This window comes from Netta rufina (assembly GCF_964035555.1).
Source record: "Netta rufina genome assembly, chromosome: 3".
Lineage (NCBI taxonomy): Eukaryota > Metazoa > Chordata > Aves > Anseriformes > Anatidae > Netta > Netta rufina.
The window spans coordinates 72,686,451-72,709,461 of NC_140125.1; the positions used below are offsets into that span (position 1 = coordinate 72,686,451).

The 23,011-nt window shown below is 43.4% G+C and overlaps 2 protein-coding genes across 3 annotated transcripts in view; one reads left to right on the forward strand and one right to left on the reverse strand.

Moving 5' to 3' along the window:
• Positions 1–451: 451 nt before the first annotated feature.
• Positions 452–16,431, reverse strand: SNX3 (sorting nexin 3). Its single transcript, XM_084283575.1, has 4 exons — positions 16,259–16,431; positions 6,893–6,988; positions 6,077–6,201; positions 452–3,222 (listed from the first exon to the last, which is right to left on the reverse strand). Exons 1-4 carry the CDS (start codon positions 16,418–16,420, stop codon positions 3,117–3,119), a joined length of 489 nt encoding a protein of 162 aa, XP_084139701.1. The 5' UTR covers positions 16,421–16,431; the 3' UTR covers positions 452–3,116.
• Positions 16,432–21,877: 5,446 nt separating this feature from the next.
• Positions 21,878–23,011, forward strand: part of AFG1L (AFG1 like ATPase) — a 65,709-nt gene continuing 64,575 nt past the window's right edge. For both annotated transcript variants that reach the window (XM_084283716.1, XM_084283717.1), the window contains exon 1: positions 21,878–21,972. In XM_084283716.1, the coding sequence (XP_084139842.1) occupies positions 21,894–21,972 (79 nt within the window). In that variant the 5' untranslated portion in view covers positions 21,878–21,893. The remainder of the gene's footprint in view (positions 21,973–23,011) is intronic.

Sequence of the window (23,011 nt, forward strand, 5' to 3'; positions counted from 1 at the left end):
AAATTACTTTCCACTGCCCTTTTAATGCTTATCCTTTTGTTTCTGGATTAGTTTCTTTGACTGCACTCTACTTACCAGGGAACAGAAATAATCTCTACTAAAATGAGTTGCCTCGGATGCTGTGGAGTATCCACCATCAGAGGTTTTAAAGAGCAGGTTAGACAAATTTTAAGGGAATAACTTAGCTACAGGTGATCCTGCCTTGGGGCAAAAGGATCTGATGTCCTACAAAGTTGTTTTCTGTATTTCATACACATTTACTGCAAGCTTTCTAACGTTTCCTTCTCAAGGAGCTGACACAGAGCTTTTTCTGGGACATAATTCCAAACAGATTCGATGTCTAACCTAGCATACATCTTCTGTTTCGTTATTTAGCATTGAGTTATTTAGATCCAGTACCTGTGAGTTGTGCATCTCACGATGGTTGATGAGAACAAAAACACTGCTTCAATTAAAAAGATTCTGAAGTTTTATTGAGGTGTCCAGTTGTATTTCAAACCACAGAAAGGGGTGAGCAACTCCCCGGGCTCAGGAAGAAAAATAAAACATATTGTTCGTAAGGCAGTGAGTGAGCAAAGAGTAAAGTGTGGAAGTGTACAGTGGAAGTGTACAGCATGTATCAGTGGCTCATTGTTTGTTGGTGTCACAGACCAGAAGCACGTGCACAAAACTCCTGCTTTAGAGGTCCAAGTTTTCACCCCCTCTGTCTTCCACTTGCTCAGTCCGACAGGTCTCAGGTTGCGTTCTTTCCAAATCAGCGGGACCATTAGGAGTCAGGTGAGATAAAGCACGGACTACAGGACTTTGAAACACCTTCCACGCAAACCAGCACCGAGTGCTTGTGAATGTGTTTCCCAGAGCGTGTGGTGAATTTGATCTTAAAAGGAAACCAACACTTGATGAGGGGCTCTTACTGCTCTTTAACTGTTCTCTGCTCTGCACTCAAGAGAACTGGACAGGGCAGAAAACCAGTTGTGGCTTCCCACCCTCGTGATAATTCAGTTTATGAGCTTTAACTTGGTTGCACATCAGGCAGGGCAATGGGTGCGCACCCCTACCTCATCTTAGTAGGACCCAGCCCGTCTTTTAGGGATATGACAGGACCCTTACTTTGATTTCAGAAACAAGCTTCTCACATAAAGTATTTGAGAAAAGAAAAAGAACACTTTGCTATGTATCTAAACCTAAATCAATAAAACTTCACATACATTTAGTCCTTCTTGTCCCTCTTCCAAGAGTAATTCAGCTTTTAAGTGGGATTCAACGAGCACAGGGAGTTTTAGAATTGATTATTTTGTATTACCAAAAACTTCTTGAAAAGCCTTTGCCCCCCTCATAGTTAACAAAGACCGTGTTGAATCTATCCCACAGCCCTACCCATGGAAGCAGGGACCAAGACTTCCACAGCCCACCTGCAACCCAGAGCTGTGCCACCGGTGTCCGCTGTATTTCCTTCCCACTCCAAAGTCCAAAAAGAAGAAGACTGCACTTGGTTGTGAGCACCCAGATCACCTCTGCCGATAAATTGAGAAACGAATTCTTGTTTTATTGCAGCCACAAGATAGAACGCTCCACTGATACCACACATAATCCGGTCGGCCCACCAGTGTTTGTCAGTTCACACTTTCACATCCAGAGTTCCATACAAATGACATAGGGGAAGTTTAAAATGAGATTAACGCTCTTATTTAAAGGAAACGAGTAACTTTGCAAGTTGGTAGCATGTTGTCTACACAGTGATAGGAAGGAATATACATATATAAGAGGACAAAGCAGTAGCAGAGCCAAGCCTAAGCCAACATGCAGTGAAGTTGCTGAGAACATGCACTGTTAGGAAGAGCACAGCACACTGGATCAGATTGCTGTTAGTGTTTCTCAACTGGTAGCTCCCTCATCAAATTTTGGATCACTGAAAAAAGCTTCTCTAGCCACACAAACATCTAGGGAGAAGGAATACTTCAGCAACACTGCTTGTGAACATGAGTTCAGGGGTCCTCAGCCTGCACTGGACCTGGGGCCATACAAGCACAGTGCTATAGCCTCTCCTTAATGTCCAGGGAAGTCATCTGCGATTACAGTTTATAGCAGGCTTGCATGACTTCATATCCCCAATGACATTTATACTACTTTAATGTTCAGCTAGAGGACTTCAAATTTATTACAGAACATTGGCAGCATTCCTTTCTCCGTAAGATGATATAATTCTCATATAATTGAAGCTAGATTGAGGCTTCTCATACCAAGTAGAGGGCTACCCTTCTCCCAACTTACTGAAGCCACATAGCTGTTGACTGCCAACCACATATAGGGTTGCAGCTCTGGGTCCACAACACAGAGCAACCTTCAGTATCTTTGTATGTTGAATAACACTGTCAGTGAGTGCCAGCATCAAACAGCATTTAGTGATGGCTGTTAGTGGCAAAACTACATTGCAGAAGAGCAGCACAGCACTGCTGAAACACCAGTTGACTTAGTTTAGGCGAGTCCCTGCTCCTCAGAAATCATTAGATACCCCACACTTAAGGTCAGGAGTGACAAACATGTGAAGTGCATTTTCACTTTTATTTCAAAACTTTAGACAAGTTATTTTAGTATATAAATTTGATTTTATGTTTCCTTACAGAATATAAAGATAATTCCCTCATTGCTTCGGTATAAAGTGTTTTACAAGCTTGAAGACAATTGCATAAGTGTCTCTCACACAGGGTATCAGAAAGAAAGCAGTCTCTACAGAAGTTCAGACAGATGACTACCTCAGAAAGCATAGCAGTTTAGTCATATACAAGTGACCACGTGACACTACAACTGTGCAAGTTCAAGTAAGGCCAAGTCAGTAAACATTGTTAAATCATTGCAAATAAGAGTGGAAAGGTCTGAGAGATGCTGCAAGGGGTGGATGGTCTCATAGTATAATACTCTTAAATCAAGGGTTCAGAGGGATTTAGCTAAAATACAAGTGAATTCTTTAATGCTATAAAGTATATGCAAAGACCAAGCAGTGCACGGATGTTAGTGGAGACTTCGTGTCTGGTTATCCTCTGCATGCTAAGACAAACTATAACCTTTTAAAACCAAGCATAAGAACCACTAATGTTTGGAAGGATTCTTTCAAGAGCTCAAGTATGTCTTATTTTGGATGGTGTGTAGTTTTTGTCTATTACTTCATCTTGTAAGAACATGTGCAGACAGCGCTCATTCTGTGCCAGTGGATGGCCCGCAACCCTAGAGGGGGAGACAAAAAAAAAAAATAATAAAAAATTGTTAGTGTTAACAAATTGAGTCTGCTTGCAGCTTGCCAGCAGAGCAAGGTTTTTATACCAATAACCTATGGGTCAGCACATATGCAGTGATGCACTTCCAGTTTACTGTTGGTGACTAGAATGATGTCTGGCAGAAAGACTCGACGTTCTCCCCTGTGTTAAATCCATCCATAAGAACTCTGAATCGTTTCTGATCACAAAGATGCATGTTATGTCATCTGTTAGCTGCAATTGAGGGGGCTATCAAAGCAATCATCCTAGCATTAGGAAATCTAGAGTTAAGCCAGGGCAATTTTATTGGTCTTGATGCCTTTGACACAGAACACCTCTCTAAAGGCAGCTTAACCCACCAATTCTCAGTCTAGTTCAGTTTTGTTAGCCCAAGCAGAGTGAAGGAGTTATTCCACCAGGGGGTGTGAAGGTCCTGACATGATTTAAAAGTGACTTTACCATGGTGTTACTATTCCCAACATGCACAAGCAGCATTGATGATCAACTGAAGGGTACGAGATATGACTATTCTGTTAATAGATGATGCCTTTAGATATGAAACATGGGGGAAAGCAAGCTTGTCTGCTCCAGAAGAGAACAGCACCTCTACCACAGATTTATTTTTGTTCCAGACAGGCTTCACTGAGCCACTATCTTTTATCAGTAAAGGAGCTTAAACTGAATTAGATGTTCCCAAGCTCGGAAGAAAACCACAAGGTTTAGCATTTAACCCCTTAAGATACCTCATAGCCTTCTGTGTATACAAGAATTGAAGAGAACCAGAATCCCAAGAACCTGATCACTTACGGATATGAAAACCCAGAAGTGATCTGTAAAGAGCTGCATCAGTTCAGTCAATACAGGCCTCTCCCTTTAAAGGGAGAAAGTCCCCCAATATACCACCACCCCTTTCCTCCCCAGAACGGCCTTTATCAACCTTATGACTTCTAAACCTGCCAGAACACATCTGCTCTAAGGGGAAGCATAGGAGTAAGTGTAACACAGAGCCAACTCCAGGGGCTGAGTATCAGTACTTTCAAGCACTCTTGTGCATCTCCTCCGTATCTCCATCTATGAGTGCTTACCTCACCCTAGGAGGATCAACTTGTCACCACTTGTCACTGAGGGCATCCTTTAACGAGGAAGCAGAGCTCTCCTACTCAGCCCTGACAAAGATTTCAACCACAGTCATAAAGCCTATCAACCTTGATAGGTTCAAGTAAATGAGCAGCGGTCTAAAAACATTGGTTCACAAGACAGCCTGGAGTAGGTAGTTTAAACTTCTTACTCCCACTCCACTCGCTTGCCTTGAAGTACAAGACAGACAGGACAAGAAGAGGCAGCAGCAGATTTCCTTTCCCTGTTCGGAAAGCTTGCAAATTGGTGGCTGAATTGCTCCACTAGATCTGATCTCAGAGTACTTGGTATAAGCTTTAAAACTACATGGTTAAAACTTGAATTGGTAATATTTGCTCAGGTAGCCCATGCCATTAGAATAAACTAATGAGCTTGAACAGCTGAGATCTGCCTGAAGAGTCCTGATCCAGATGCACTCAGGTCTGCCACTACATCAATAACTACATTGACAGCCTGCTTCTGTCTTTCAGAGGAGACAAAGTTGACCAAGAAGTTTCACACTGCCACAAGATCAGTGTATTACTTGCTCTAAGACTCAAGCTGATACCAGCAAATTCATCACTTCATTTCCATTAGCAGTACTGAGATGTTTTTCAGATGCTCCTGTTGCTGAGAGTTTCACTATTAGCTGCTTTGGAATGTAAACATCCTTCCTCCCGCACATATTGCTGGACTCAGTGCCAACAAGTACATTTCCTGCAAACTGTACAGTCCCAAGCCTGCATGGATATAGAGTTGTATTTTACAGTAATGACTGTCTTAGTCATACAGCCTTCAAAACACACCGCATCTTACTACAAAAGCATATCTGCATTAATGTGTTGTAGAACTTGATGCACTGGGAATTCATTCCACCTGACTAACCATCACTGGCTGTAACCAACTATATATGATGGAGTTCTGGCTCATCCTCTGTCCCCACTAAACAGCATTCTTATTGAACAAGATTAAAATGCAAGTGGAACTGATGAGTTTCAATCTCTTCTCATGGGAAAAGTGCAGAATCCAGTTGGTGTGAATAGCCTCTGGAGGCTAGAGGAACTAGGTAGTGACAGCATTGCTTCCGACCTGCTGTTTGGATCCACTTTGTGGGATGAAAATAGCTGCTTGGGGCACTTATTTGGAGAGTAGTTAGTAGTGTCAGGTGGCAGAGCAAGAAACAAATCTTTGTTACTATTATGTCTGCTCACCCTCTGCAAGTCAATGACAAAGCCCGAAGTGTCTGTGACAAACTACACACACGCATACCTCAAGTAGTGTTTCTACATCTTCAGAACGATTCTTATGATGATTACAGAAAATGTGCATCATTATACAACCTGATAATACCTCGCATCTGCAATCAAAGTAAACTGCTGCACGCCCATTGTAAGCTTCATTGTTCACCCAGTGGAGGATACCTTTTCAGAAGTGAGAAGTAGAACTATTTTGAATGCTATAATTTTAGTAGTAATTTGCATAAATTAACTACAACACTAACATTCATTTCAGCTGTTCAGGTAAGCATTAAGATATCCAAACCAAACACGGGATGAGCAATGCTAAGTGTGTCCTATTGTGGGATTATGTTAAAGTTCCATTGTTCTGAACCTAGTGCAGCTACCATAGCTGGAGGCTTGGCAGCTCTAATTCCATTTTACAGAGCTCTGTTCTGGGTTTGTCTCCACATAACTAGACCCAATACTTACTTGTTTATGAATTGCTCAAGAGCCTGTTTCCTTTCCTCTATAAAGGAATCATCAAATATGCCATCATCTCCTCGGAAGGGAAGCTGGCGAAGAAGAGCTTTTCCTGGTAGAGGTGGTACCACAACCTGAAACATTTAGAAAAGCATCCTTAAGTGCAGCCTGAAAGCAAGCTTATACAATTCCTGTGGCATACCTTCCTCTTAGGGGATCCAACTCATCATTCAGATCCCTAGTGAAGTAAGAAACCATGAACAGGTAAGAACAGTATCTGCCCATAGTGGTAAACTGAATTCATAGGATGGCTTAGGTTGGAAGGGATCTTCTCTGGGCAACCTGTTCTAGCGCCTCACCACCCTCTAAGCGAACAATTTCTTAACATCTAATCTAAATCTCCCCTCTTTTAGTTTAAAACCATTCCCCCTTGTCCTGTCATTGTCCATCCAAGCAAAAGTTGCTCTCCATCTTTTTCATAAGCCCTCTTTAAGTACTGAAAAGCTGCAATGAGGTCCCCCTGGAGCCTCTTCTTCAGGCTGAACATCCTCAGCTCTCAGCCTTTCTTCATAGAAGAGGTCCTCCAACCAGGTGCTCTGGAATTCAAGTTGTTCAACTCTGAATTAACTCAAAACCATTAAACAGCCTCTAGCACTGTATATTTAAGGCTTGCTGAAAGGCTGACACTATTTTAACTCTGAAGTTTTTCACCTGCAACATCTGCTTGGTATGATACATATGCTTTATAACATACAGATAACATTTCAGTATCAGTACTGCTTGCATGTCTATACAAAGACTTCATCTACCTTTCAGTTTACCCACCTTGCTTTCTCTTTCTAGTTCATTCCTTAGCCATTCAAAGTCGCTGTACCTTCTTCTGACTGTAGATTCTTTCAATTTGAAGATAGGGAGATTTGTCTGGAATCAAAACATGACCAACTGATTAGATGAGAAAACTTGGATAGTTTCTCAGAGCAAGAAACAAGACATTATGTTACAAGTTAACCCCACTTCAGCCACAACACGACAGAATTGAGAATCGCTTGATGCAGGAATACTGATAAAGCCCTGTGTAAGTAAGCTGGGTCTCAAACTGCTTAACTGTGAGCCTTCCATCTGCACAGCATTCTGGTAACTTGCACGTCATGAGTAGACATGGAGAGAGCCCTCCTCTGATGATATTCCGGGAAAGGAAAGCTCCAAGACCTCAACAACATTTATATTTCAGATAGTGACGGCAAACTGGCTAGAGTGTTACAAAAAATGTTTATGTAGTTGCTGTGACCTAGTAAGGACAAGAACTGGGGTCCATAAGTGCCATATATAACCAGCAGTAACAGAGTAAAGCTTACTGTCTTGTTCATATTCACTAACTTTGTCTCGTACTCTTTGAAAGGAGACTTTCTAGGAGCATCCTGACATTCACATTGGACTACGGTTACACGAAGTTCTTCTGTTGGCAGAAGCACAGTAGTTATTCTCAGCTAGAATTTTTTTTTTTTGAAGTTACGAGCCATCCCACTCAGCTTCTGGACCCAGTTTGAGTGAATATCCCAGAATTATATCATTTGTAGGCTGCTGTGCTTAAGCTATCAAGTGACGGTTTTGGCTGCTCAAGATGGGTTCGATTGCCAAGTCACTTCCCTGCACTAGCAGGCCTGTGACTATGGGCCATTGTATTCCTGCCTGTCAATAACACGCTTTTGGCTGTCACAGTTCAAAAATACTTGCAAGGTTAGCCGGGTACTTGCACATCGTACTAGTTAGCCCACGGTTTACAGGGGAAGCATAAAACTATTTTGTCACGAGACCTCATATATTGCTAAATGTTTAAAAGTATTTGGGTTCTCCTTGCCACGTAAACACTGCTCATTGTACGAGTGACTCATAATAAAATTGCACTTAGGACTATTATGTCAGAAGTAAGGCTTTATAAACACTCATCTTGAGGATAAGCATACTCTACTCAAGAGTGAATAGGGCTAGGTCTCCAGGAGTGCATGAAGGAGATTCCCAGAAGTGAAGCAGTGGATTATTTTTCTCCAATTTCAGCTGTTGGCTTTTTCACCAAAAGTTCAGCCTTCCGTATTGCAACATCAACTCTTTGTCAGCGTCTCAGACAAAGTCCTTCACAATATTTAACAGGCAGGCTCTCACCTGCGGGAAATATTCCCTTCTCCTCTCGAGTTACGTACAAGAGGGATTACAACTGACTAAAAGCAGATAAAGAGCACCAGTTCCCAGGTCTTCGGGAACTCTTTTCATGCTTCTGGGCACGAGGTCCACAAAGTTAATCTCTAAACAACCTAGCAGGCTTACAGGTACAATGTGAGGGTAGAAGTGCCAATTGAGCTCATTTTACCTTCTGCATTCCCTTTTGAACTTTTGACATCCTAGCCCAGCAAGGAGAAAAGGATGCTTAAGGGACTTGTTTTCCCTCTAAGGTTAAAAAAAAAAAAAAAAAAAGCTTCTCCAGTTTTCATCATTTGTCCTTTGGTCTGGGTACGAGTTCAGAAGTTATCTGTTGGGATCGATTTCTTAACCCCATGTTTCTTAAAGCTCAAATTGCAGCAGCTCTCCTTCCTCTAGAAGTTAGTACTGATCCAGCAGCGTCCTTCAGGTATGCAGCTCTTAGTGGAGTTGTTTTATATTGCTTAGCAGGATTACCTGTTTACATTTTAAGTACCTATTTTTAACGCAGGATACAGCCACACCTGAAATTACTGTACGTTCCTTGTCCACTGCAAGATAATTACCCTGCTTGAGAAGACTTTCTTTGGTGAGGAAGGGTTTCTGCATGCCCTACCTCTATTTACCACACAGATTTCCAACAAGCAAGCCAGACAGCTGCTGAAGCATGCTGAATTTTGTCGAAGACAACACTGAGATGCCAACAGAAACTCTCAATTCCTGCTGTAGTGTCAGCAGCAGGACCACGCAGCACCTTCACAGCTCTGGGTTGAGTTATTCTTGTTTAGTCACCGAGGAGCCAGTGGCTATTCTGAACACAGTGTTAGCTCTGGGTTTGCCTGCTGGAACAGAGATGCCCATGAGGCACAAAACTTCAGGCGAGTTTCATTTTTTACACACCTTCCCTCACGCTCATTCAGCATTATCCTCAATTTTCTGGCCTGCTGATCTGCAAGCCTGTCATGAAGCTCACGATCCTGCTTGGCACAGCCCCGGATCAGAGTTCATTCAGCATAATCACTGTAGCAATTACGACTTCCACAGCGTAATAATTAATCTCCTTTTCATCAAAAACATTGTCGACGACTTCCTAGTCTGAAGTCACGCCTCTTAGCTTGAATGCAAGTCCTAAATCGGAAAGGACTGTGCGTTACCTGAGGTGTTAAGACAGGCAGGTCACTGGTCAGGACTAACCAAGATGACTTTAACTTACCTAGTTAAAGAACCAAAGATGACACCCAAACCCCTAACTCACTCCTGCGTTTACCCACTCGGATGCCAAGCAAGTTTCTAGAATCAAGTCATTTGGCTAGCATTTAAACCAGTAGCAGGAAGCAGTAGCTGCCTCCAAAGAGATTTTAGGGCAAAACCTACATTTGTGTTATTGTAACATTCAAACTACAAGTCTAACTCCAAAGCTCAGGAGGTTCCCAATTCGCCTCGGAAACAAATGAGGGTTCAAGACAGCAGCTTGGATGACCACAGGTCACCCCAACAACTCCCAGAACTCCCCAGCTGCAGCCATCCAGGTCAGGTGGAGGCAAATTTGCTTAATTTCTTCATCTGCCAATGCAACGCTAAGCAGCAGCACCACATTGCCTGTGTCTCCCACTTTTAAGAGACTGAGAATAAAGCTGCGCTGTTGCCATAGCACCTACTTTGATGTTGTCTTTTCAAGTAGGTTGTGGTAGCCTTGATACAACTCTATTTCCATTAAAATAGAGTGAAAGAAAGCACTCAGCTCACTTCTGATAGGAGTTTGCGGCCTTGACTCTCAGAAGCTAGATTCAAGCTTCTTACCACCTCTCCATACGAGCTGCAATCTTTGTCGAGGGACTGCACCCTCTGCTTACATTTACAGCCTGCCAGTGGGAGCTCCGGGGCCCTACAGCAAGTAGCATTCAGCGGGGAGAAAAAGATATTATGGTTTTCCTCACGCAAGAGCCTGCTGTCCTCTGGTACAGCAAAACAAGTCTCCAGCAGCCCACTGTTATTGCAGACACCTTGCCCGTGGTTCGTTTCCTTCCAGACTTGGAATAAGCAGCTACCTCCTCACTTCCTAGAATTATATAAGGCAAAAACAAAAGCAAGTGTGCTCCAGGCTTCAGTCAGTATGAGTTTAGGTTTCTGCTGTGTACTTCGAAGGGAATATATAAGATTTTTAACATGTTTTCTAAAAATCAGTCATTTGATCGAAGTTCATTTCTACAACCTTCCCTTATTTCCACTTGGTGTCCAGGTCTACTGTAGGTACCCTGAATGCAGGAAAAAAAAAAAAAAAAAAAAAAAAAAAAAGTAAGCCACTGAAAGAAACCTGACCATATTTATAAGCTCAGATTTTTTTAAAAAATGCTGACTTAAGCTACATCAAGCCCTGCAGAGCTTCTCACTCCACAGCACTGAGACACAGACCTAGGATGGCTTCCAGCCTGAAGGCTAAAACAGTAAAATCCTAAACGTAATGCAACCAGGTAATTGCAAGAAGTAATTGCAAAGCAGGTTCTGGACAACTGAACTACAGTGTGCCCCAGTCAAAAGGCTCAAGGCAGGAAGGATAAGCCCTAAGATTAGATGAGAAAAACAAGTTGCTTAGTGATTTCTTATTCTGGAGGTTGCATGCTCAGAAGCCAAGGCTAAAAACAGCAGCCCACTTTAAAACAAACTAATTCAGGCAAAGGCTTTTACACCAGCCAGCCAGAATTAGCAAATCCAGGTAGTTATTTCAGGGTTTGCAAGCCTCCTCTGAAATATCAAGCATTCCTTTTATTCCTTTTGACTGTCCCTTTACTTTTACACAATTGCCAAGTAGAACTGCCCTATGCTCGGGGTTGGCCTACTGTAAGGCCAAGTGATTTATTTCTCAGTGAGAATGACTGAATATTCAGTTGTTTTAGCACCATTAGCTCACAACTATCAGTTATGGCCAAACGGAAAGGAAAAAAGCACAGTGAATTGGTGCTCTTGATGGTTTTTATTACAGAAGTTTAAGTGCTTTGTGAGCTACAGACTGTCTAGTATGATTATGTAAATGTAGAGATACAAGATACAGATAATAGACGTCCTCCCATACTAGTTAGCAGGAGATTTTTTTGGCTACTTAAGTAATACTCACATTTTCTTGGCTCCAAAAGTAATACTCACATCCTTAAGTGTCCACCTAACAGCTACAGAAAAGCTCCTGCTCAGTAATTTATCACCCTTAGGGGGTGCTGCAATTTAGGACCATACAAAGAGTCCCTGAAACTTTATTTGCAGATACAGAAGTTGCTGAAAACCACAACATCCAGCTTCATTTTCCCTGAATTTCGGAGCAAAGCCGCTATGCATTTACGGTTCTACTTTCAAGACAGGTCATGAAGCCAACAAGCTGCTGCTATGAGCATCAGATCCTCCCATAACAGGAGTTGTGAGCTGGGTTCTCAAGAAAAAGTCACTGGAATAACGTGCTCATGGGGCTGTCCTTAGTTTGTGATATTTGTTTTTATAAGAAATATTGCCTGGATTTCCAACAAATAATGTCAAGACCAGAAGATTAGGGCTTCTCCATCCTTCTCTCATCAGAAAGTTGCAGCAGCAACTTCAGACCGAGTGCTGTAGCTTCACGTGGCGTTGGGATTAGGTACTTGCTGAAAACAGCCTTCAGCAGAACAACAGGCACTGCAGTACCAAGTGGAAAAAAAAAAAAACTTTCAGGAAAGTACTTTCTCTACAGTTCAAAGCTCATAAGTCTGCTCCGTATTATTTATTTCGCCAGATGAAAAACAGGAGACCCCTGACTGCTCTAAAGTTCAAGCTGACACTTTTTTGGCAAGCCGGCTAAAAATAAAGATGTATCAAAAAAAAGCCCTCTGGCATCACATGCCTACCTGGATCACAGCCATCTGTCCCACAAAGATTAGCCATTGTGGTGTTTGATTTGGGCTGTTCAGCACTGCACCAGAGTGCACTCTTAATACATGACAATCAAGGCCGGCATTGTACGGGCAGAAAGAAAAAGGAGCCCGAGTCACCAGTTAAACTAATATACTAATAAGAAGTGCTATTCACAGGCTTGGTTATTTTACTTACACAGTAACAGACATCAACACCAAGCTGGTTCAGTACCTTCGGACTAGGTTCCTAGGTCTGGTTTAAACAAAAAAAAAACTGTACAGGAAAATCAGCCACTCAGAGCTTAGAGATGGAATAGAGTTGTGTATCTACTTTCCCTGCTTTAGAAGTTTGTTTCATCCAGTAGGTGCCAGTTCTTGCTCTCCCTAGTTAGCATCCTGGGAATCTGCAAGCCTGTCCGATATCGTTCTGAACTATTGCTCAAGGGAGCAGTTAACGTTTGCACAGATGCAGCACCTGCAGAACAGAAAGTCACCTGAACCGCTGCATCTGTGTTCTTTGAAGAGGACTCTGAACAGCCACAAGCATCCAGAGTAGTGCATTAAGAGAATAATTAGCTGCAGTCAGAACAGCCTTGCGGTGTGATGCAAGGTCTGCAGCACTACAGAGGATTCCTGCTGATGGTGCATCCCTGAGTCAGGGTTTACTCATTACTCCGCCACAAGCTCCACAGACTGCAAAACTCAACAACGCTGAGGTGAACTATGTGCACCAGCAGGGGATTCTCCTCCTGGCAGGAGAAGTTTACAGCTTTAACCCCTGCTGAAGACAAGGGCAGAAAGTTTGCTGCTGCTCCAGGCCAAAGCATGTCAGAGACACACTCACCAGCCCAAGAGCACCGTGCGTAAGACAAGTGCTTTCTGAGCCAGTTATACTCGAAGCTCATTAAGCATCTTGCTCTGGATTGATTTGATCACAGAGCTACCACCAGTATGCTGAAATGCAAACGCTGTATGGAGCAGCCAGGTCCTGAAAAAAAGAGAACAGGCTTTTAAAAGTAGCTGAAGTTTAGCAGGACTTTGATTGACTTCCCCAATCCTTTGAGCCCGATACTATTCTTAACGCTGCGTGCGCTGCACAGCCTGTGCTCACTTCCTTCCCCACATCTGGCCTCCAGAGCCACGTACCCCGCAGGTCCCCAAAAGCCTTTCTGCAGAGCCGACCACTGCCTCACAGAGCATGGGTTCCACCCAAAAAACGCACTGCACGTCTGGAAGCACAACAGCAAAGCGTTAGGTTTCGACACAAGACAAGCCGCTGAACTGTGTAACCTCACGAAGCTGAGGTGTGCCCTTGGTGCTGAGTGTAAGCACACTGATTAGAGGCGATTCGATAGCAGTGATCAGAATTAAGGAATCAAAAGGCTTTTTATTTGACCTCGCTTTAACCGATGGAATTCAGCTATTTGGATTAGTAGCTCTTATAGATGCTTTATTTTAGTGCTGTCAGCTTGAGTGTTAGTGACTTCTCTACAAGTTCTCACCAATCATAGGTGGATAAATTTAACAAATGGAGAAAGCCCCTAGGTAATCTCTCTGATTTGCCAACACTCACCAGTGTGCTCATCTCCTGTGGCACTGCTTTTACAGTGGGTGTATGGTTCTGTGGTGTCACCAATTGCTGGCTTCTAAAGCTTAAGCCTTGCCTCCTTAAAGGATTTAGCAACTGAAGCTCCTGCACAGAGCCCTGTTGACCCACTTACCAGGAATATCACCACTCTCAACTGAGGTACAGGTCTGGTAATATCTGCAGGTGTGCTCTAAGATGTCAGTGTAAGTTGCTGTTTGTTCTACTTTTGTTTCCTGGCATTCAGAAGGAAGGACTAGACTACAGTCCATAACTGTTAGTTCACATTTTTCCTTTAGAGGTAAGGGCAGGGAACTTCTTTGCTATGTTACTTCAGCAGACAATCTGCTTTTATCAGTTTTAACCATTGCACAAGCACCACATGGTGACCATCTAGATGCCTTTAGATGACTCCTTCACTGAGTTTTGTTTGTCTAGAAGACACATTTTGAGCTTTATGCCCTATCTGCATTGTTCTCCTCTTCAGCACACCCTAAGCCTTCACACAAAAGATACCTTCAAAAAAGATACCTTCAAATCAGCTCACTGCCTAGTGCTGCTGATGGAAAGCAAATCCTTAAGTACCCTGTGGAGAACATGACCCACTCAGATTTGCTATTTTAGCACCACACTTCAACAACAGGACGGTGTTTTCCATCGTTTACCAATCCCAAACAAGACGTTTGCTTCTTACTGTCAAGCTGAAGCTGTGCCCAGCAGCTTTTGCTGGAGGTTTTCAATAGCTATGTGAAAAAATCTTTAAACTTAAAAAAAAAATAATAAAAGAATCTGGTAAGTGACTGTCTGCGAAGTAAGCTGCCCCACTGGAGCCACTGCATAGGCATTTATTGGCAGCACACATGGGGGAGTTGTCAAAGTACAACACATTTACAATATAGCATGTGTCTTTGTGCAGGCTACTGAGAAAAACCTTTCCTCAGTACTGAAACACAGCTGACCTGCTTCTGCAGTAGCATGCAGCTCAGCAGCCTACTCGAGACATTTAGGCTCCCCATTAGGCTCTCTTCAATCCTGGGGTTGAAGAGCAGAATGACCCAAGAACTCGAGCACAAGGTTGCTCCCCTCGTTGCCTTCCAAGCAGCAGGTATGCTTCAGCTGCAGCCCTGGCAGAAAGCTTTTGGGAAATGTCACAGTGCTTTACACAAGTATCTTTAGCAAGACATCAGTTATCACACATCAGTTCGAGAGTTCTCTTGCAAGCTCAGCCTTCCTAAGAGAAGTTAAACTTTGAGATGTGGACAAAGCAATAAAGATGGAATGACTTTTGAACCAACTTCAGAAGCACCACGACACTGGTGCAAGCCTAATTGCTTCAATGCAAACTCAAATCTGTGTCTTCTGTGACAGCATTTCTGTCTCTACGTGATCTCCAGGCACGACACAAGGCTGCCCAATGGCTTTTACCTGAATTTGTCAGGAGTTGAATCATCCATTCCTGCACTGCCTGACGTTTTAGCGTTGATCTAAACCCAAGCCTTCCAGATACGGCACAGGTAAGTCAATCCACCTGGTCAGATTTGTTCTGCTGCCATTACCAGCATAGCTGGGGAAGCTGGGAACACCAGCAGCTATTTTCTGTGACCACAACTAGCTGTGAAACCACAGAGATTAGTTGGTGGCTCCTGTCTTGTCACGCTTGAACAAGTAAATTGTGCTACAAGACCTGCCTTTTAGAAGAGGCAACGCTAGAGTAACTTCAGTTCAAGCTCTTCTCCCATGCTGACATTTGCCCTTTAGCCATATGGCCTGTGCTCTGCTGAGAAGCAAATATTTGACACCAATTCAGACAGCAAACATCACTCGTGGTGTGCAGTACCTGCTCTGTAGCCTGTTCCAGCATACAGAAGCAAAACCCACTGCTACAATTCGTGATACCTGCGAGCACACAGATCGTGGAGGCACCGTGCACACAGCGGTGCACAACTGCAGAGAGAGCCATGGTGTGCGACAGGAGGTAATGCTGCACGCAGGGCAGGCAGAGGAAGCAATGTTTATACAGCAAGCTGATTAGGAAGAAACACAGAGGAAGGTCACGGTATCATTAACGTGTTTGTTAAGGTCACTTCTAGATCTTCACCAGAACAGCAGTCCAGGGTTTTCTACCCCAAACTGGACAGCCTGAGCCCACTTGCAGTCCAGTCCAGAAATCTGGTTTTGTTTTCATTTCCCCTGAAGGACGTCAGTTGGAATTACTTTTTTTTTTTTTTTTTTTTTTTTTTTTAATCCCAGCAAGCTCCACTTCATTCTCAAGGACATACCAGCACTGTGGCCCTTATTTTCCATCACCTTTCTGGGCTCCCGCAGCCGCAAACACCCAGACGCGTGGAAGCCAAAGGCACCAGGGATTCAGGACACGAAGAGCTACACCCTGCTCGCTGCCAAGCGAACAGCGAGGGTCCCAATAACAGCAGCTTATTCACCTAACACCATTTGGCTAGCTCTACCCTTAGTTTTGTGCTTTTTAACCCAGCCCAGCCCCAGCTGAGGGCTCCCACACGGACCCCCCCCCCCCCCCCTCACCTTGACGCGGATCTCGTAGGTGGTGAAGCGGCCGCGGCCCACCCCCACGGTCTGCGGGTTGCCCACGTCGATCTCCAGGAAGTTGCTGGGCGGCCCGTAGGCGTCGTTCAGGTTCTGCGGCTTGCTGATCAGCCGACGGGTGTCCGCGATCGTCTCGGCCATGGCCGCCCCCCCGGCCCCCCTCTTCTTCCCCCCCCCCTACGGCCGCCCGCCTTCTTTGCCGCCCGCCCGCCTCTCTTCTCGCCCCTGCCCGGCAACGCGCACCCACGCCGCCGCCGGCGGATGCGCCCGCCGCCCGCGCGCGAGGCAGCCTGGGAGTTGTAGTCCTCGCGCCGCGCCCCCCCTCTGGCTGCGCCCGCCTTCCGAACTACAAGTCCCGGCGTCCCCTGCGGCTGGCAGAGCTTAGTTTCTCGGGCCCGCCCGCGGGCTGTGGGGTTTAAGCCAAAGAGGGGGTTTTTTAGGGAGATAGAACAAAAATAACGGGGAACTGTGAGGGGCAGCTCCTCGCCCGCCGGCATTAGCGCTGCTCCTTATGGCGGGGAGGTCTAGGGTTGGTTGGTGTATTGGCCAGGAGCATAGCAGAGGTCAAGTGCTGGGCCTGGCCCCATTGGGGTGCAGGGGAGCTTGGGGGGGGGGGGGGGGGGGAGTGGCGTCCTGAGGTAATTTGGGTAATTAATTAGCAGCGACACCTCAGTATCAAACGCACAACATTTGGTTTTCCCCCTTGCTGTCGTTGGGGTGCACAATAAAAACGAAGCCGAAAAGCTCAAGCAAATAGTGCGTTACTGTAAAGGAGACACTGCCAAAAGGAGCGGAAAGCTCGCCTTCTTGTTTCACCTAAAGCATCAATAAACATAAATCATGTTAACCCGCTGCTAATATTTCTAAGTGACTCTAGGGCCCTTCCAGATTGATTTTTGTGTATTTATGTACATACCTGCTAACAGTGCCCCTACCCCTCCAATAAATAAATATATATATAATTTTCCTATCTTCCTTATGAGAGAGTTCTAGTACACTCTATTTGACTACACTCAACTGCGATCCAGGTAAAATGAGCCCGTAGAAAAACTAGTTATAGTATTTTTTTCTATGAATTTGTGTCTAGGCAGTAGGCCAAGTGCCAGGTTTCCCACAAATCACACCCAGGAGACCCAAATTTACCATCCAGCAAGTTTCGTTAGGGGTTGACTATGATAATCAAAAGATAATCGAGAAGACGACATGAACCCAAGGTACAAAAATAACCCATCCACATAACCAGAATGCAGTAGGTGGTTTGCTTGGTAACTTTTCTCCGGATTTCTTGCTCATCACTCCCCCAGTGTAATTCTCACCCTTACTAGTACATCTTCCTTACTTCCGTTCTTTCTGCTAATAGCTGCCAACTCTTCACTTCATAATTACAAACAGAAATTAAGCTGACAGAGTTTTAAATAGCGGCAGCGAAAAGAAGCCTCACCTGAATTAGACTAGTTATTAAACTGGTTTTGCAGCAAGGCAAGAAGAACTCGTGAATCCTACTGAGATTACTTATGCACACATCTGCATGCACTTTTGTTTGTTGCAAAACCTCTGCTACCACATCTGACTGTGAGCATGAAAATACAGCAGAGCACTGGTCCTATCGTAAGTATAATATATTGCCTGCCTCGTTTCATTTTCCATTCAAAAGAATTAAAAAGTGCCTAATATTGCACACTTGGGAAGTTGGTGAGCGTAAGATGAATATAATTTGTTCTCACGCCGAGTAAATACTATTAGCAGTCAGCCTTAAGCTGACTGCTTTTCTCACAGCATATTGTCTTAGCAGCATTGTTCTGTCTGCCTTTCCTAACAGAGACAACTGGTGGTGGAGAGCCAGATGGAGGCAAGTGACAGGGAGCGAACATTTTAGTGCCCATGTGTCAACAGTATTGGTAAGTAAGGAGGTTACAGTCGTTTGGTAAGGTCTCCCATCTCTCTTTTTCTGTTAGTTTGGTTGTTTTTTTTTGTTGTTGGTGTTTTCCCATGATCTTAACTGGATTTGGATAGAAATCCTCAGACCTGGCTAGCCCCACCATGAAAGCACGTATGCCACACTGGCTGGCTAACTAGGCAAAGAGGAGGGATTGAAGGTGCAGGGAAAATCAGAGTCCTGTGAGCTCCCTTGTTTCTTTCTGCCCCTCAGAGAATGTGTTCGTTTATTTTGAATCATGGTTCAGATTTCTTTTTGTCAACTATGAGATTTACACTCTCTTTAGTTGTTTCTGCTTGCTGCAGAAGTTCTTCTCTCAGGATGGAAAAGATGAGCATAAATTCAAAAAGAAAGTTTAATTCCTTGTCTGACATGAACTTTGAGTTAAATTTCAAATCTGAAGGGAGAGAGGTCAGCTGTGTTTGTCAGTCCAAAGATTATCTGCAAGAAATCAAGCATTCAGAGGAACAACCAGGAGGTTAGGTACTCGTGGATGTGTTACTACACATTATTTATTTAGCTATGACAAAAGATTTGCTGGCATAACTTCAAGTGGCGATACACCACAGTCTCCTGGCATGCATCCATAGAAGCAAGTATGAACGTATGATTAATTCTTAAATTTGGTACAGTGATACTTCTTAATTAGTTTGTTGTTTGTTTTTAAAAGAAAAAAAAAATACATTTAACTGGAAAGGAAACCAAATTGCTCTGTTATCCAGCTGGAATTCTCTAGCCTTGTGACAAGTGCCCAAGTTAGTCAAACACAAGCATATTTCGTCAAAATTTTTGAGGAATGCTGACTCAGGATAAGGCAAAAATAACATAAAATCATGAACTAATTATACTAATTTTGCAACGCTTTATGTGGAAAAACGACTTTCTGATCCCTGCACTAGCAGCCAGTGCTTTGAAGCATGGTCTTTGGATATCTTCATTAGTCCTTACCTACCAGATAAGAATATTTAGTGTATAAATATAATTTGTAATATACACATAGATTAACTATTATATTCAATTCCTCTTCCCCCTTTTTACATGATATTATCCCTTTCTACAGGGATGATCTGCATATATACTTTTAGATTCTTTCTTCTTCAAAATGGCATCCACCTGCTTACAGCTGACAAGTATTTTCTGAACCCCTTGTTCCAAAAGCAGCTGTTTGATCTGACTGAAATCCAAACTGTAAACAGACATGTAAAAATGGCTCCAAGTCCATAAATCTGAGAACATTTTTGCAGCTTAATTAATCAGATTAGTAACGCAGACTATTAATTGCGTATTTGTTTTCGTCAGAATAGATGAAGCTAAAATCAAGTTTATTCGAGAGTGTTTTGTAATAACTCCAGAAGAGTGGCTTTTGATGGAAACTCTGTTAATGAAAACAAGCCACAAAATCCATTTTCCTAGAGTAGGGTGAATGATCAGGCCTGCGCCCAAAGTACCTACATGTATGGGAGCCCAAGACATTCCTGTGGTGGGAACATCTTGGACCTTTGCAGGCAGGTAAACCCTGATCTGCCTCTGCAGGATTTCAGAGGAGGTCTGGAACAGACACAAAGAGGTCTGGAAGAGATACAAAGATCCTTGGACACATACTTCCTCATGCACACCTGTCTTTACAAAGGAGTGAAGTTCATACCTCCAGAGGCCAGAGGAGGCCTTTTATTATGCCCTTGTTTTTCTTTTTCCTATTGAGGACCACCTATACTTTTGGTTAGCTGGCAGACTAATAATGTGGCTGGGTTAAACAGGCATCAATCTAATTTCTACACTGTTAAAACTTTGCTTTTCTGGAGGTGAATAAAGGGACAGAGATGGTGAATGAAGTGTACAAAGGTCCTCCAGAATGGATCTGTGCAGTTACAAGCCATCAACCATAATAATCTATAGAAGTACTGTTCAAACTTGTGTTCTTTTAGGTTACCACCAAAATGTGATTTTGACAAATACAGATTCAGTTCCTGAGGTGTGCAATACAGTGAGTATATCGTGGCATTTCAAAGTTTGTCACGTACAGAAGCATTGCAGAGAGTTTATTGAGTTAGGTAGAAGATGTCTGAACAGACACAAATGGGAAGTTTTTATATGCTGTCTTGGATAACAAGGTTAAACAGAGAATCTGTTAAGAAAAAAAAAAAGAAAAACAGTGACAATTTAAATAAATCAGATGTTTTTGCTGAAGATTATGCTGTCATTTTCTCCAATTATTCTTGACATTTCACCCAATCGTATTGTGATCCAAGTTAATAATGGAAGAAAAAGAACGGCTCTTGTTGCCTTGTTTATTCTTTGTTCTGAAGGAGATAAGCTGTTTATAAAGATATTTGTTATTTAAATCACTTTTACTGAAGTTGTTTGTTTCCTTGTCTGAGATTCTAAAAATATTGCAACAATTGCAATGCATCTTTGAAATGTCTATTCACTTCACTATGATTTATACTGAAATTCATTCCTAAATGGGCACAGGTGTTGATAGCTGTAACGTGCTAGAATGAGTCAAAACCAATAAATGCCCAATAAAGGAAAGATGAAAGAAAATGCACTGAAAACAGCTCTTTTAAGATGTGATAAATTGGCATTTTAGTTCACTACTTAATTAAGTGTATAACATTGAAGATGTCTCTGGTGCAACTATGTATTTTAAAACAGCTGAACATGTTAGAAGATAACTTCAACCACTGTTAATATTTTCAAGATCATAAACATTATTTTAAAAATCAGCAATACAATTCAGCATAATTTACTTTTGTTTGCAATGAGTTCTTTAGTGCTTTGATGTGATATTTTGCTATACTCTTATTAAAAAAAAAGCAACTGTTGGATAGTGTTCTATAAAAATGACTCGTACACTTTCTCATGTTGTGCTGAAATTTAACTGTAGAATAAGTTATAGGCATTCTGATGTTGCAAAGCCAAAAATAAATGAAAGTCTTTCATTTGTGCTTTTACCACAAAAAGACATTATTTATCTGTTTCTTGTGCACTCAGTAGTTAACATCTATTGAAGCCACACACTTCAAAACACACTTTTGGGTGTGTTTCTGACAGGAATGGAGGAGGGCCAGCCAGCAAACAGGTAAATATTATGGTGAATGACTCCTGAATGCTAGTGCCCTTTCATAGGAGTGTATACTTCTTTTGCATGGTGTCTTTTGTGTAAAAAAAACAAAAACAACAACAACAAAAAACTTTATATAAAAAGTCCAAATGCAAGTGGTTGGATGAGGTAGCCAGCTGCCTGCTCGCTTTCATGGAGCTCCCAAGAGCACCAAATGGGCAGCTGAGCTGCTTCTGCCAAGGAGAAGCCTTACAGTAGCTGACCCTACGAGGCTCTGTCAGCATCTAGGATGGGGAAATCTGCTTTTAAGGTAATATATCTCGCAGTTGTTGTTTAAATGTATGTTCACGTGCATAAAAGCGATTGTATAGCTGTGTGTAGAGGGGAATCTGCCTCTGACCAGGAATATTTCTCCGTTACATTTTACACATTTAAAGGGAAATAAATAACACAAACTAGACGTCATATATATATATATATATATATATAAATAAAAAGACGTTAAGCTGTGAGAATTGCCCCCAGCGGCCTCCCCCCTCAGGTGCCTGGCCCCGGGACTCCATTTCCCAGCGCTCCCCGCTGCACCCCCCCCCTCCACCCCCAGCGCCGAGAAGATGGCGGCGCCCGTGTCGCCCTTGGTTACTGCGCGCTGCCTGCTGCGGGCTCGGGCGCGGGCCGCCGCCGTGAGGAGAGGTCGGTGCCGTCGGCCCCGGCGGGGCAGGGAGGGCGACAGCAGGGGCTCGGAGACCGGGGGTGGGCAGGAGGGAGCTGGGATGGGGGGCACGGGGCGAGGGGGGCTTCTCCGAGAGGGGTTGTGTCGGTAACGGGAGCCGCCGGGGGAGCGGAGCGGAGAGAGGATGAGGGGGAATGGGTTTAAGGTAAAAGAGGGGAAATTGTTCGCTCTGAGGGTGGTGAGGGACTGGCACAGGCTGCCCAGAGGAGCTGTGGGTGCCCCAGCCCTGGAGGTGCTCAAGGCCAGGCTGGATGGGGCTCTGGGCAGCCTGGGCTGGGGGGAGGTGTCCCTGCTTCTTCATGCGTTTTCTTCAATTAAAAGATTTCACGAGTAATATTTGTGCAAAGCTGCAGTTTCCCTCACAAGATTCCACATCCTTCATCGCTAGCTGAGGTTGTTAATTGGGCTGTGCATGGAAACAGTACAAAAAATCGTATTTTCATAATAATAATAACACAGATATCTATGGAAAAAAACAGAATTCTACTTCTGCTGTAACATTCATGTTTCTCAAGAAGTTTAAATAGTAAATATATATTCATATATTAGTGAATGGACTGTAAGAAGGCTAAATAAGGGTTAAGTGGTTCAGCTAAGGTCACATGAGGCAAAGACGAGAGAGGGGACAGCCTCAGTCCTTGCTCTGGTGTCCTAGTGGCAAGCTGCCTTTGCTGATTTGATCTGCTCATTTCGGCAGCTGTATATTGAAGAACAGCTGTATATTGAAGGATTTCTAAAAGTTGCCTTCTATTACAGCACCCCCCGCCCCCAAGGGTGACATTAGTTTAGCGGCAGTTCTTCAACAAGTATTAACTGGAAGTATTTTCTGTCTCTTAAGGCTAATAGCGATTAACCACTACAGCAAAATATCATAGGAAGTGGTTAATTCTCTATCTCTTGCGTCTTTGCAATGTATTTTCTTCAGAACGTGCTGTAATCAAGCACAGTTTATGAGGGTAGGGGTAATTAGACAAATGTAACTGTTCCTAATACTTAAAA